The following is a 16,638-nucleotide window of genomic DNA, read 5'->3' as shown; positions in this document are numbered from 1 at the left end:
TTGAAAAAGTCTGTTCACAGGCGAAATTGAGCGGGCGGTGATTTCTTTTCGCTGCTTGTTTCGTCGTCTTTCTTTTCGTTGACCGATTTAACGGGAAGCAAATCACGGGCCGCTTAATTTCAGGCACTGTTGTGGTCTCTTTATAAATATACGTATCCGCTGCATATCCAGTTGGCGGATTATTTATAAAGAGGGGAGGGGTGTTTGGTTTGGGGGTAGACGTTTCATCTTTCCTTAAAGCCACTATTCCTTCTCAGAATGAGTGTCGGTGAGATGAAACACCTGCCAACAATCATATATTATACATACATAGGTAGGATATCATAGTCACCACGCTAGATTAGGTCACATCTCATCGCGCATAGGCCGCTCCGTCTGTAATAAGTACACAGTCAGCAAGTTGCTTTTTATTTATCTCTACCTGCCTTAATGCCGCTTGTGACCGTGCGGAGAACTTTTATATAATGCTTGACTGGTTTGTATAATTATTGGAAGTTTTTCTCCATAACTTGTTTTGCCATTTCTGATTACAGTAATAATAGCTGTTTTTGTTGTTGTCGTCATAATGGAAGTAATGGCAAATCATGTTCTTTCTTTGTGCTGTGTACCGACAAATGATTGGGGTAACTCTCCGTCGACAATAGCGTGTATCACTTTTTGCTCGATATATCTATAATAATAAGCTTTTTAATTTTGTCTCGCATCAAGCTCGCCTTCTAAACAGTGTTCATCGATGAACCGAAGGGGACGCAGAAAGGATTCTCTTTGGAAACAAGGGTAAAATTCGTACACTATAAATACATTTGGAATAGAAGTACAGCTTCGCATCGCATCGCTCGTGCATGATATATTTATAACAGAAAAAGTTGTTTTTGTTTCTAGTCGTCGTTTGATTATCGGTTACGTTATAATTACTGTTATTATAATTATCGATAACAGTCCCTTCGACTGCAATCTCAAATTCGGAAGAGCGAATGTACGCAAATATGCGTATCTAAATATTGTTTATTGTTTTGGATAAGCTTAATTATCTCTATTCATTAAAATTCGGTATTCAACTCCCTAGCAACGATAGAAGCTGTAACGAAAACAAATCTAAAAAAAGAGATATAGTTCACAAAACGAAGCTCCACCGTAACCTCGATTATACACCGCCATAACTTTCTCAATTAAAACTATAATTAAAATAGAACCTAATAAAAGTAATTCACGTTAGCAGAACGATCTGTTCCTCTAAAATCGTGCTATTTGACTAATTATTGTTTTTACTTCCTCTTTCACATTTACATGCCATATCCACTGGCCTCGATCAGGCCTTTTGGTATGGCTTTATTATAATTAATATTAGGGTTGTCATTATTTCAAAATTTATCATCATAGTCATCACCATCATTATCATAATCATCGTGTCGTAAGAACTTCGTTTTTCTTTCTTTCTGTTTCTTTGGCGCGTGCCCAATTCGACCTCCTTACTCTCGCTCTAATTTACAGTTCGCCTAATGCGCGTATTTTTTTGTTGGTATCATCACTATTCTTCATATAATTAGCACTATTGATAGGGCTATTTTATTTGTCTTCTATATCATGATAAATTTGGCTTAGTCTTCACTTTCCCAGCTTGACCCGTGCGGCAGTCATTCTGTATTTATATTTAGATATATAATATTTATTTTTGTATATATCATCATCGTTCTGCTTTGCTGAGCACATCATACGACTTGGTCACTGACGCACCCAATAGATCATCAGTATTGGTTATCATTGCACTTCTACACTTCAGCCGAGTTGTCGGTGCGGATGTTGCCATTTGTTCTGACCTCGCGTTAATTCTGTCAGTGCTTTTTTCGTCATTGAATTGTATATAGTGACGTTTCAGTACTGATCAGCCACTTGTCCGCTTAAAGCAGCCACTGTTCGAATCAATCCCGCCACCAATATCTAGGAAGCGTGACGCGTCTGATATTAAAGGCGACTGCTTCGTTTGAAATATGGTCGACTTCAAGCATTAAATCGGTATCGATTAATGAATACACGAATCAATATTATGGCAGCGTGCTCCACATATGATTCGAAAATTGTTTCACCGTTAATACTTATATATGTATATATATATGTATATCCGTTGACCAGCTCTTATCTATCTGAACTATCTACATCAAGTAGCAGTGTTACTATTATTCTTAACATCGTTGACATTACCATTACTTTTTACTAAAAGCTGAACCCCTCACAACATCGAGAATTACTCGAGTCGTGTCTGCCTTATAAATTATTCTTTAAGGATCATCATCTGAATTTGTTTCGCAAGTAACTGTTTCCGTCCGACATCGAATGCCTCGGCACAAGCCTTTATCCGGAAGGGGATTACAAATGTTCGCCGCCACCGAACAGCGGCAGGAAGCTTGTGACGATAGGGGACGGTACGGGAGGAGCATCCGGCCCGTGATATTGACTCCGTCAGGGAATATTAAGGTATGATCATTAAGGTTGCCTTCCCTATCTTTCTTCCTTCCTTCCTTCCTTCCTTGCTGACGCCCAGGATGGGCAACAGACGGCCGACCGGGCCTTTTGTCTTCCGTAATTTTTCTGTCGGAGGTGACCGAAAGTAGTAGTAGTAACAATAACAGTAAAAATAGTAGGCAGTAAGCCAGATCCTTTATGGGTTGTACGTTGTTGACGGTTCGGCCACTAGCTGATAGCACAATTCACCAAAAAAGAAATATGGAAAATGCTTTGGCCGTTTCACATCTTGCTCAGTTTACTAGTCGTATAAGCAGACTTTTTAGCGTGCAGTAGAATAATATATACCGAAAGACGTGAGTACAAGCTCCGTCTCGCGTACCCGAGTAGATGCAGGTACACAGTGGTACAGGAATGCGAATAGTAAAGATAAAACTATTGGATTTCATTTTACTTTAATTAGGTAATTCTGGTAAAGGGATATAAGGAATCTGGATTCTATTTTTGTCTTTTTACATGTGGGTCGTCAGGCGACCACTCATCGCCACGGAACAACACCACTTCAGTTATTAAGCTCTGTACTCTGCCTTGTGCCCCTACTCCCTGGCCTGCCCCTATCAACTTTCCAAGGATACTACATGATCAGTTATTCATTCGTTCACCATGATTACATTCATTGATCGTTTCTCCTTCCGCAGTTCTCATTCATTCAATAGCTACCATCATCTGTAATATATACCGTTGTTATCATGAAGGATCATCATAGCTAGCTACATGATCAGTCCACTCAGCGCCTTACCTTTCCTTGACTTGTCCTCAGCCGCGCATGTCCTCCAGTCTCAGAAACTCAATTGTCAATATCAGCTAGCCATATAACTCCACTAATAATGAGCTTATTACTATTATTCACAAGGTTTTTTCTCTACTTCACCAGTTTCTCATCATATTTTTCTCATTGTTTTCCGTTAACCTTGAAATCTTTCATTTCTCTGATTACTTACTTATTTACTATATATATATATATATAGTATATATAATGCTCCGCTTTCAGCCATGCCAAACACTTCTGCACTTCGGGAAGGTGTACCACAGACGCAGAACATATTGTACATAGAGACTGGGCATCTGGACAACGGATCATTACTAATTAATATATATATATATATATATGAGGTTGATCAGAGAAAGAGCGGGTTGTTTTTCGTCGTTAGTGTTTTACTTGACCTTGTCTTGTCTCAGCTAAGCTTTTTCGCTCTATCGCCGCCGTTGGTACAATCAGTCAATCAGTGTATGAATGTGTCGGCCTTCATTCTTCGTTAGCTCGCTTTGACGCTGACAAAAGCTGCTTTACAACAAACTCGATCGTTTCTCCGATTCTATACAAGTCACCTCCATGTTGTTTTGCATTGAGTTCGTTGTTTTTTTTCCTACTGCTGCTGTTAGTTCTGCGATACGTTCTGTCGTATCTCTGTTGCTGCCTCCTTCGCTGTTGCAAAAGCACGCTTTCACCGCTCAGAAGATGTCACCATCCGCGCCATCACGACGCAAAATGTCCATCACACATCGGGCGCCGCCCTGAACTGAGCACCGTGTCAGGCAGTAGGGGTAGATACATTTTGCCTTGTATCGACAGCTAATCGGCATCAACAACTGCAAGCGAATCCCGAGCGCATTTCATGACAAATAACGTATCAATTATCCATCGATTAGAATACGGAAACGTTAAGGGGCGCGTATGGCAAGATATAGCTGTTTATTAGGCTTAATGCCCTTTCCTGTGGTGAGAATTCGGTTCTTGAGAACGTATTTCAAAAGCAAAGGCTCAATATTTGGGGGGTAATGTGCTAACTACTATGGCACGACAATGCTAAGCAACGATGTTAGGCAAACATGCAGATGCTCTGTTTGTAGTTGAAACAACGATAAGTTGAAAGAATGGCTCATGTGTACATGAGGAAAGATGGCGCCATATGAACAATCTAACTACAGCCTAACTTACCGTCCCAGCTCTGTGCAGCGTGCAAACAGAGATGAGTAGAAAGATGAATGAATAACGGATGTTAATTATCGTACACTTATTTTTGCGATGCTCAAATTATTTACTATAGGCATATATTTTGCAAAGCAATTAGCGATCGTGACGTCTCACCATTTACTAGTAATTTAATAGGAGGTGAGTTACATACATCGTGTCCCAGTGTTTTTAGCGGATTAGTCTCCGCCCAGAGAGCAAGCCGCCATTTTGCGCCCTATTGAACGTTAAAATACTGCCGCTTATACTATCCATAATAACAGTCACAGAACGAACGGAATAGGAACTGATCACGCGTTAACGCATTACAGAAACCTCGTACAACGTTTGTGCTGAGGAATGTGCTCTTTATTATATCGCTTTGAGGCCGACTATACGATTATGCTAGCAAATCAATTCCGTGGCAGGCCACGCAAGTAGGAGCGCCTCGAATTGAGGTAAATATCAAAGGTCTTTCTTTGAGAAAGCAAAATTTCCAAGCTGGCTAGTTCAATTGGGCATTATGGTCAAAATCCTCGCTTCGCAGATTAAATATGTGATGTTGATTGCATCTAAATCTTCGTTGTCGTCCGTACGGGTAATAATTAATTTTAACTGGTTACAATCATGTCCACACAACAACTCGATTTGCCGAATGGCTGATCTCTAAAAACGGAGGTCCTTCCCGTCCCTCCGTTCCTGTAATGCAACACTCTTAATTATTTAATTTGGAATTGTACGAAGGGGAAATTTTGCGCCAGTAAAATGAAACTCAACACGGTCTGTTCAATCCATTGAAGACATTAGGACACTCTGTGGTCACTATAAAACGACAGTCTTCATCGGGCAATCCAAGCTTAGAAGAAGATATTAGGTCTGTCATTTTTGTAAACGATGGTCAGGTGATACCGACAAAGGGAGTTGTGAGCTAACTGTGAATTGCGGTGGCATCAGCGGCAAGAGATTTGTGATGTATGTAGACGCCTCGTAAAATGAAATAACGCCACATAGAGTGGATTCATTATACAAGTCTTTGCTGTTTGACACTCACGATATTGTCCGCGTCCTGGGCGAAAGACGTCTCGTACTGGGCATCGATGGGAAGTGCCTCAAGGTTGTGATTGTCCCTATTAGAAGACAGCGAACACCGCGACTGCATTGCGTCACGCCACACACGTCGTGTACGCCACCACGAAATGAGGCAGAGAATTGGAATGAGCACTACGCCCACCGAAAGGGGTAAAAGAATCACCTTCAAGTCCACTATTATCGACAGCCGTCCAGAAAGACAGAAGCAACGAACAAAGAGGATACGAGAATCACGAAATAGGTTAGGAATGATCGAATGAAAACATGAACGGCCAGAAGCACACCCGTATGTTGTACCTTTTTAGGCCAGTACTCGTATTTTCCATGATGAGTCTTGTGAATGAATTGGGTTCATACTATTGATGTTAATGATCTACATTAGTCTCAGCGAAAAGCTTACTTCCTTCGTCGCGGTGCAATACGGGCTGATCGAATAGATACGAAGCAAGGTACTGGCAACGATTTCCCGTGTAGTTAGCCTGACATAAACACTGCGGGCCGACTCCAATGACCAGTGGCGCGTCGTTCGGGGGCAGTTCGCATGAGCCCCCGTTCAGACAGAACCCCTGACATGAGATCACCGGATCAAAGACGCTCATCCGTTCACGGCTGCCACCATCGAGCGCCGCACTGTTGTTGTAACCCTGTAGAATGCTCTTATCGTAAAGCTGTAGGTGCGACACATTGGGGCCCAGATAGCGACTCCAGGTCGAAGGTGCTGGCCTCCTGCCCCGCTGAAGAAACATCAGTGCTCCTCCAGAGTACGTGCTGTCTATCCAAAACACCACCGAGTGATAAACAGCTACTGCCACAGGCGAGAGATGCCAGTTGCCCGACCTTTGCACGACGATGGCACGATGTCGACCCTCGAGATCCGAGCGTCCAATCATGCCGGTCCCGCTATCACACCAATACACATGGTCGCCGTCGACCGTAATGCCATTTAGTCGGATAAGATCGTCGTTGACTATGGTGCGCCGACTATTCCGCGGGTCCTTCAGATTGATGCGTTCGATCTTGGGCGAATATCCTCCCGACTCGCTCCAGAAGAGCAATTTTTTAACCGGGTGCACCGCTAGCCCCATAATGCGGTAGGTACCATTTATTACCACCTGGAGGTCAGTACCATCTAAACGTGTCGAATATACAGCGCAACAGGTGGCGAAGTACAATCGACCCGAGAGCAGGTCCGAGGCGATTGCGCTCACTTTCCCGACTACAGGAGGTTGCATTCGTAGAAGCTGCTTCAGGCCAAGCCCATCTAAACGTGATTCATGAAGATCGGGCCCTATCGTCACGTACACACGTCCATTGTTTGCAACATGAAGGGCATCTGAAACGATGTTATGAGAAAAGATTACGTTTTTACTCACATTCTTAATAAATACCGACACTCTAAAACAGCTAGAAATAGCACTGAATAATTAGCTAAATTAAACGAGGTAGTGTGTAAGCTTTTCGAGGACACTTCCGGCGAGAACTCCGACAGAACCACTACTCACCAATATTGCGATCTCCGAGCTCGGAATGGATGACCATGGGGGCGAGTGAGAGGTTCTGCGTCAGTGGAAAGGCGGCTACCTTGTGCGACTGAAGAAAGTAGAGTAGGGTATCCGAACCTCCCGACGGGACGCAGCGGCCTCCCAGACACACGCCATGGGGACATCCGCAATCTTCAAAACGACCTCCTCGGTAAGAACCATGACTTTCCTTAGAAAAGTAGTCCATCGCCACAACTTGATCGGTAACGTTTCGTGGTTCCGTCTCCCCAGCGAGGTAGATTAAAAATTTCTTCGCGTAAGAAAGCGATTTCCGGTCATTTGTTACAGCAATCTCCACACTTTCACGGTCATCACCCAGGGTGGTACGTTGGCTGAGATGGAAACTGCTGTTGGCCACATATAGAACATTCTGTTTAACGCAGAATATGGTAGAGTTGGCTACCTCAGTAAAGCACACCTGATCTTCCATTATTTTCAGCCCTGAAGTCGGTGCAAAAATGAACAAGTTCGAAGATACCGTTAGTATGTATAATTTTTCCGCTTATTCTCATTGTTGAATGTCCCGGCAGCAAATGCAAGCTTTCACCAGACCAAAGTTTTAGGCAAAATATGTTTTGTATAAGTGAAAAAAACTAAATAGGAAGCGTCACCAATATCATGTCGACGATTACTTACTCTTTGGCTGATGGTTCCTGTCAATGTACATAGTATGCAATAGCATTTCATTCGAGCCATTGATTAGCGATTGCTTAACAGAGATACGATCAGATTCGTACGCGTAGCGGTCTCGCTCAAGCCAAAATAACTTGTCGCGGTCCACAGCTAATGATACAACCTGGCCACCGCGGTCGCCAGCGACATTCGCGCAGTTCTTCGTGAGCATGTTGCAGGCTACCACCTCGTGGCGTGGAATGCCGTTCACAGGTACGGTGAAGCCGACGAAGATCGTATGACGTTCAATGGCTAGCGCCTTTATGCGGTATCGCGCGCCAAAATTGAGAAAACGTTCCGTCGACTCGTTTTTGTAGTAGTGCACCATTACGACGCTGTTTTCGAACCAGTACAGCCTGTCATGGCTAGCGTCGAATGCGACTTGAGTGTTAGACATGTTCAGACGAAGCGGGGGAAACACAAATTTGTGCAGTTTTGTATCGGATAGATAGACGCGCAATCCCGGTTGTTTCGTGTCCGTCGCATAGAGGAAGGTGTCCTTGTGTGGCACGCACGACCTTGCGTTCGACGGGTCGTGGATCGTGCCGTACGGACAGAGGCACGAAGTCGAACAAAGGTGACTGCAGTCGCCATTGTTCTTGCGGCATGGACCTTTTACCACATCTGCGATGGTCGTTAATGACAATCACCGATAAAAAACAACAACGTATTCATTAAGGTTTTGCGTAGCTGATACATGGAAAAAGGCTATAGAATACAATTCGTGACGTTTCTTAGGTAACGATACTCTGATAGACCAATAGGACTTGATCAATCTCGCTAGTCTGTCAGGGTGTCAGAAAGAACCAATTCAAAGTTCCAGTCAGCGATGTGGCTAGGGGCAGATCGTTTTGCGAAGCCATCGGCCGAAACTTGTCTAATTAGCCTGACCAAAAGAATGATTGCATATGGCGTGCCATTTCGATGCTCATTTTATTGGGAAATTACTTCGTCCCGATGCTTCGCTAAAAGATAATTTCTTGTACTGTGATCAAGGTCACTTACCGGATTTCGCTCGCGAGTTTATTCTAAGCGATAATAGCCCCTACCCTACATTCGTTCGCAGCGACGCATATTCATATGAGATTTGTGTACAATGACCCACGATTATTCGGGTCTTTTTACATGCAACAGTTAATCTCCTATCTTTGCCCGTCTTCCCAAATTTCTCCGGAACTAGAGCGATATCCGCCGTGTAGTCATTTGTCATACTAGGGCAACATTGAACTAATAAATTATATATTGGTTATTATATATACATAGATTAGAGTTAATTCTATTCTAGTTAAAATCATACCAACCGTTAGGCTTCTTGCTACGATGGACGACCGTAGCATGAAATATACGATCCGTTCGTGATGAGAAGATTTCTTTTGAGCCTCGAAACGCTTTATACGTGCTGAAGTCCGTCCAAATTATAACCTGCTCGTCCGTAGGTCTATGCAGGATATCAATTGAAAATGGGCGTACAGCGAGAGCTTCGATCGATAAAACCATGTTGTGCTCTGTTCCCTCGTAGGTCGTCGAATGAATCTACAAAAATAGAAAAGTATGAAAAAACGTATATATTTGTATAAAGTGTATGTATTGTTATAACAATGGGACTCACAGTACGACCACGACCGTAACTGTACATATCATCAAAATTACAACAATTCAACTTATCTGCCTTATCGCTTTTTTTAAGCTTACCGCTTTCGAGAGCGCGTCGATCCAGAATACGCGCTTAGTGGCGAGATCTAATGTAAGACCATTGGGGAGCCCGCCTTTGTAGTCTGTGACGTTGACAATTACGCGTCGCTTTTTGCCGGCGAGCGAGTTGCGTTCAATGCACGGTTGTCTGTCATTCCAATCTGACCAGAACAGTACGTCTGAACGCGGGTCAAGAGCTAGTCCACGAGGCTTACCAAGGGGTCCAAGCAGCGAAGCTCGCATCGAGCCATCTAGTCGGGCCACTTCAATGTGGCGCTTTTTCGATTCAACCCAATAGAGATTGTCATTGATCCAGTCGATCCGCAACCCCTCAACTGATTCGAGGTAACTATTTACAAGCACTTGCGCATCGGTGATGACCGGTTGGTTAGCATGCATACCCAACCGGCCCTTCTGTATGCTACGCAGCGTACTCCAGTACACCCAGAGGCCATCGTCTTTGTAGACCGTATCGACAGTAATTACCGAGCCCGATGTCGAATTAAAGATCTTCGCGACCTCTGGATCACCAAGTTTCCCTCCGCCGCCAATCGGATATCGTACGGTCTCGCCATCAGTCGACAAACGAATCAGACCCGATGAAACGCCCGCGATTAGAAATGCTGAAAGATTGCAAGACAGCAGAATCCCGGGGGAAAATAGAAGGTGAAAGTCAAGAACGATAAAGCTGTTTAACGCCTGCCTTCCATTTTCGCTGATACAAAATATCATTGATTACAGGCTAAGCAGTTATGGGCATATATTCATATATATAGATTTTATTGAGGCTGAGCTGTGCTGCGGATTACTATTAAGCTTTTCATTTGCTTTGAACTCAGATTTATAACGCAGGATTTCAACAATGAAAGTATACCCAATCTGATTCGACAGTCGTGTAGGCAATATAATGCCGCTTGTCTCACAAGAAAGGAACGACACGCTATGACCAACAAGTTTACATTAATCAGCATATTAATCGATCTAATTATCTATGGTTTTTATAACTCTTCTCCAACAACACCTATATATATAGCAGTGAAAGTTCGTGTTGGTCAACTGGTCCTTTGTGCGATCGTCATCGCGTCTTTAGTGACGTCGTAACGGGTATCCCTCATACCGTTAATACAGCTTCCCTGCAGTCTCTATTACGTTTAGGGACGTTACTGTTGTTGACACTTTTTCCATTCGAGCGTAGTCTCTCGTTGAACCTGCTCCGGATTCGCAACCCTAGCGAAAAACGTCAGCGAAGAATACAAGCCGGCACCCTTTCCTCGTTGTTTCCTCTATTGTATCCTAGCTAAAATCCTAAATAACGACGACCCATTTGCCGGCTCCGCGCAAAAACATCAAACTATCAGTTGACGGTCGGCTTTTTGACATTTGTCGAGCGTTAAACCGACGCATTTGCCCTTTCCTACCCATCTACACTTAGCTGTTAAAAGGTTCACATGAGTCTATCTAAGGGAATCACGTCGCGTTGTTAACTCGCACGCCGCACGGGCCGCCGATAGCCCATCTTGAAAATGTCCACAAGAGTTTTACCGTGCATCTATCGCAGTCTTTACACTCCACCATCTGGCATGGCTAACCAATGTGCGGTCACGACCACTAACAGCGCCAAACAGGTTGGTCACGTAGGCACTTCGCGACCTGGCACAGGTCCGCGAACTAGGCGAATACAGGGCGCATTTAGCAAAATGATTGCATACTTATAATAGTATGGCAGCTAAAGAGAACTGAAGGAAAATACAAACAAAGAAATGACTGATATCTCTGGACATATTCTCCCCCCACTCAATGACTCCGTTGCCCTTTCATAGCGTTTTCGCATATAGGCACCATCATCATCCATCAGTCATAGACTGTATTATCACAATGTAGATAATGGCTGACGGTCGTCATGGTAAAGTAGTCTTCTTAATTTCCTTCAATACAGGAGACTGCGGATCCGTCTTATATATTGTACTACAACATTACCGAATGACAGAGAGCCATTGCTCACGTCAACCAATATGTCAACCAAGCTGTCGCGGCAACAGTTGTAAAACTTTAACCAAAGCTAAAAAGGTGCATGAGGCTGCCGCCGTTCCAATAGATGATGCATATGCTGGCCTAGGTTATAAGAGAGGTCTTAGAATAGTTGGAAAAAGCTTATGGCCTTATTATAAAAGTGAATTATGTTTTCAGTATCGTTTCTTAGCAGCAGCAGCAGCAACACACAGTAATAATGCTCTTACGGACTCAGGCTTGATTGATAGTTATAACAGCGGCAATAGAAGAAATGCGTAAAAATATCATAACCATAGCTTCCTCGCTTACCAATTTCGACCTTGAGCAAGCAAAACTGAACAGTATGGTCAAAGCGGAGCTTCTGTACCATTAACAATAAACTTTTCCAAAATAAAAGTGCCCCACATAACAATGTAAAAACCTAACTCCGAGAAAGTACTTAGTGCGGCGCGTACTTGTAAGCTTGCGAAGCTTACGTTTGAAATAGATGTGCGTGACACTGACACGAAAGATTTGCTCATGAACGTCGTTGCTTTTTAAACTGGTCAGGTGAATTTGGCATACGGCTGTAGCAATTAAAACAGGCCATGTCTCACTCATCGCTTTAGTTTCCCGGGCTTTTTCTTCGATAGCATTGGGCGAGCCACGTAACGTTAGAATTTAGTCAATTCGTTAGCCCTCTTACGATTTGTTTTCGTAAATCGATCAACCGATCGATTGGTTGATCTAAAAGTTCAAAATTTTTTGACACGGTGTAACCGGAAGCCACTGTAAGTAGCACAGAAATTTAACTCAGCTGTCGGCCTTTTCCTGTCAGTAACTCAGGCCACGAAGAGAGTTTCAACGATCACGGTGGCTTTCTTCCTTTATGCGCGACGGTTTTCCTAGTTCCTCATTCCCTAGCCCCGCCATCTCTAGCGTGGCTCGATTGCTACTGCTCCTTGTCGATCAGACTTTTCACTTTTTACATCAACACCCATAGTCTCCGGACCCTTCTGCAGTGGCGGCTGCCACGACGGTTGCCCTTAGTTGTTTTCCTTTTCTCTACATCTCACCCCAACCATTGACTTGCACTCCCTGTCTAACCAAGGGCACAGCCCTACGCGCTCAAGCGCCTCCCTGTCCGCCTCCACAAGTTTTGCACTCGCACCAATACCCGAGCACACAGCAATGTCAGTCTAAGCCAGTCGGAGACGAAAATGGCTTACCCCCGCTCCCCCCAACGTGGGGTGAGTGCATCTAATTCGGCTGACCCCATGAAGTAATCACAATCGGGAGCGCACTCTCAGCAGCTTCTATTACCAGCAGCGGGGTAATAGTCTGACACTGCAGCATGCTCCGTCGCTTGCTGCTGGCTTTGCCATTTATCCCATCTAGCCTTGTTATCCGCCAACCATCTGTTCGCCCGCCCGTCCAGTGGCTATGACCAATTCCTTTCCTAGAACGTTCCGATCTGATCCCTGAAAACGGGCGCGCCTAGCCTGCTCTTTTTTCCTTGGCATCTTCACAAACAAAAATAAAAAGAAAAAAAAAAGAGACCACTTCTTATACCGGCTACTTCTACACATTGCGCGTAGATCTATGGTGTGTGTGTATTTGTAAAGATGCGCCTATTTATAGGAAGACTTTCTGCAACCCTCTTCTTAGACGGATCACATCCACTACTCCATATAAACCTAATGCCTTTAGACGACAATATACAGAATTGACGGCGTCAGTGTTCGTTCAAAATACTGGTAGACGGTATTGGGCCATTGAAAACCATGGATCAGTTTACAAACTCGCTGCCAGCACATACGCCCGTTTGCTTTTTAAAAAAAACAGCTATAAGGATAGCTATGCGCACCGAGACCCTGCGGGAATGTTACAGGAATAGAGAAGGAAGTTTAGGAGGAAGACAGTTTCAAACTTTAGATTGGTCCCGCTCACTATTATTGTCATGGTGACATCGTCTCATACAACATATGGGAAAACAAGCATACACAGGCAGACGATTATTTCTCGAGATGAACGTGCGAAGGCGGACCGGGGTTTCCCCGAACCAAATATGAATGCCGTGTTGCCCGATAGACAAAAACATGAGAAGAAGTTCCGCACACACAAGCAGAAAGATTCCTAACGTCTTGTACGATTCTGACTGCTTGCAGGCCTGGATCACTAGCCTGTTGGCCGTTCTCTGATCTAGGACCAAGTTTTAACGAGACGTACGAAAGACAGCTCAGCCTCTTCGGCTGGTTGGGATTTCGGCAGAACCTAGCGGTTAAGACCTCTCGGGTAAAATGAGATAGAAAGAAAGAGAGACCACACACAGCCCAGTTCCTGCTCCAGACAACCGAAGAAACCGCGTCCACATGTCGTGCTGCTTGTAAGGCTACCTTTAACGGAATATTACCCTGTCGTCCTCCATGTACGTCATTATAAGCAAGGAAATTATATATCAGGAAGCCCGCAGATAGATCATTATATATTCTACGTCAATTAATACATGTGCGCACGGAGCAGACGGTGAGACCGTTCTATCTTTTTAGCGCGGCGCCAGCTTAGCAGTGCTCATGGCCGGTTAAGAGCTTAGATAGCCTTTTTGCATCGCAAATGGCCATCATATGTCTGATATTTCGCTTCAGATACGTGCCAAAAACAAGACGATGGTGCATAGACGGAATATTCTAGATTAGATACTCCGAAACCTCAAATTTGCTACAAAAGAGATCGAGTGAAAAACACTGAAAACGTTTTCCCACCAGATTTACCTGGTAACTTACGTTAGGTTTAGGCTAAGTTTTTGATTGTTACTAAATTATACACACACATTGCACATTGTACTCGAATAAACTTGTTCGCTCCGGCGTATCTTGCACGTGGGTGAGGTAATGTTGGCTGTCATAGTTATAAAAGCATACACTTGTTAGGGTATGTCTTTTTTGTCGTTATTTAGTATTATATAACCAGGGAGAGAAGAGAGACCGCTGGCGACATTGATTCTCGAATAAGTCGAAAGCTTTACCATGGACGAACTTGTCTTTCTATCTCACTGATCAGCTTTATTACGCTCGTGCAACTCATTTATGGAGTAACACGGCATGTCTTGCTCTATACAGGAAGAAAACTCTTACAGCGTAAAGCTTCTTGTTAACCTATACATCGCTCCGAGTTTTACGCCAGTTTGAACGCTGCTCAATTGTTGACTGTCGGGATTGCCCTAGAAGGCAACATGCTCGGTATGATCTGCTTATATATATAAAAATTTACCGTAAGTAAGGCGTTTGAACCCGGAAGTTTCGCCTATCCGAGTGTAAGGCGTGTCATCTTCTCGTCGTTTGCATGATTCATTCGAGTAACAACGAAACATCCGCAACGATGTTTAATCGACATTTCAACCTGGTGCATGGAACAGGAAAATAATGCAACGTTCAAATCGTGTTTTTAGGATAACTACGTTTTTGACGCCGCCAAGGCTCACCTTATTTTTTTTCGCTTGTTGAAGTTAGTCGGGGTGAACGCATTACGTTCTCGCGATAGCTTAAGCACGCTGTGGTTCAGGTTCGAATCCGGGCATGCACGCACGGTTCGTTTCGTGCTGGGAACCAACCTTCTAATAGAATGCCTAACGTTGATACCGGACTTGAAACGCAGAGGATCGGATGCACCGTGATACCGTATCATCGTCGTGTTCTTGCTGTATCGGAGTAGCCATTCAAACTAGGCTTTATATTAGAGCGCTTCCATACTTTCGTTCAGCTACATTACAGTTTAGATTTTGCAACCATTGACGTTGTGGAATAAATGCACCACGCCACTTTCAGCCATTAGGTACGTGCACGACGGAGCTAATGAATTTTCCATTTCTCGCCACTTTTATTGTATTTCTATTGCAATGGCGCACCGTCAATTCGTCTTGAGCGTTACGACGGACTTGTCTAACGTCAAGGTACCACTCATATGTTATTAATTGTGACCGCTGTCCAAAATACGTTCGAAGTAGTTAATCGTCCGAAGCTGTGAAGTATTAGTTAAATGACACTTGGGTATTTTTCGATATCTATAACAGCAAAATACTGACGTTAGATAGCAAGTGGCGACAAATTACGCAGCCCTATAATACTGTTTTTGGAGTAAACGCACCACACACGTTTCGATCGCCTGTAGAAGTTCGGTAGAGCTACCTGTTTATCGGCTCGGTGTGTGCAGAGATACCATACACTCTCATCTATGATTGGTTTAAGGAGAACAGGATGTGGAACACATTCTCCATAGAATTTTACTGTAATTTTACTGAATGAAGCACTTTTTAGCGATCGTCATAACGATCATGGAAGCACATGTTGCAGCTTCCTTAGTTTTGTATCCATTGTTCTGACGAGTATTGAACCCCCAAATTATACGATTGTACATATATAGAGCTCCGTCGTTATTGTTGATAAATGAAGTATTGAATGTAATATTGTGAATATTAATATATATATAAATATTGTGAACAAGCACACGGTCCCGCTCTAGATGCTCTTATAGAATTTAGAAACAATACTCAAAAATCCTTTCCCTTATCGGATAACGTTATGTCCTAGAGAAGCGTATCTAAGGCCCCATACAACCCATACAATGCGATTCGCATCAAACAGTTGTAAGATGCTCGTGTAAGTACCCAGCAAAGGGTTTGCCATTTCCGTGCAAGCATAGCCCAAAATTACTAGTACTGCACAATCTCCAAGTTCTGCTCCGCGCAGGCCCACATTTCCGCCCGATGATGAGTCGACTACGCGTGCGGCAATAGCAAAACATGTATTCTCACAACTGCCCTCTCTGTGACTATAAACTTTTGTTTCTGGAATAGCAGCAATCCTATTTATACCATGTGGGCCCTGCTATTTCTCACCAACATGTCTAACAACAACATTAGGGAAGTGGCATTAGAGCTTGCCCCCCTGCCTGCGCCTTTTAAGAGCTCACAGCCTCGTCCTCTCCCGGTACTGCGTGATGCGAGGTAAGACCACAGCTGCTGTTTCTGCCACCGCATTGGTGTAATTGACGGGCTTCCCTCAGTGTGCGTGCACTAATCACAGGAACGGGTTGGTCAGACACCCGAGAACCCTACTCTTTTTAGTCAGCGTGAATGTTCTCTCAAAACTGCCAATTCCTTATCCATTGCAGGACAGCCAACGTTCA

The 16,638-nt window shown here is 43.8% G+C and overlaps 1 protein-coding gene across 3 annotated transcripts in view; it reads right to left on the bottom strand.

The window, feature by feature from the left end:
• LOC111269681 (low-density lipoprotein receptor-related protein) overlaps positions 1 to 16,638 on the bottom strand; it is a 47,804-nt gene continuing 31,166 nt past the window's right edge. For all 3 annotated transcript variants that reach the window (XM_022849466.2, XM_022849467.2, XM_022849465.2), the window contains 7 exons: positions 9,466 to 10,088; positions 9,075 to 9,306; positions 7,738 to 8,397; positions 7,063 to 7,542; positions 5,961 to 6,893; positions 5,523 to 5,734; positions 1 to 4,110 (listed from right to left, as the gene is read on the bottom strand). In XM_022849466.2, coding sequence (XP_022705201.1) covers positions 3,973 to 4,110; positions 5,523 to 5,734; positions 5,961 to 6,893; positions 7,063 to 7,542; positions 7,738 to 8,397; positions 9,075 to 9,306; positions 9,466 to 10,088 — 3,278 coding nt within the window. In that variant the 3' untranslated portion in view covers positions 1 to 3,972. The remainder of the gene's footprint in view (positions 4,111 to 5,522; positions 5,735 to 5,960; positions 6,894 to 7,062; positions 7,543 to 7,737; positions 8,398 to 9,074; positions 9,307 to 9,465; positions 10,089 to 16,638) is intronic.

The sequence above is a fragment of the Varroa jacobsoni genome, unplaced genomic scaffold (genome assembly GCF_002532875.2).
Source record: "Varroa jacobsoni isolate VJ856 unplaced genomic scaffold, vjacob_1.0 scaffold_1406, whole genome shotgun sequence".
Classification (NCBI taxonomy): domain Eukaryota; kingdom Metazoa; phylum Arthropoda; class Arachnida; order Mesostigmata; family Varroidae; genus Varroa; species Varroa jacobsoni.
This window is presented reverse-complemented; position numbering and strand designations above follow the sequence as displayed.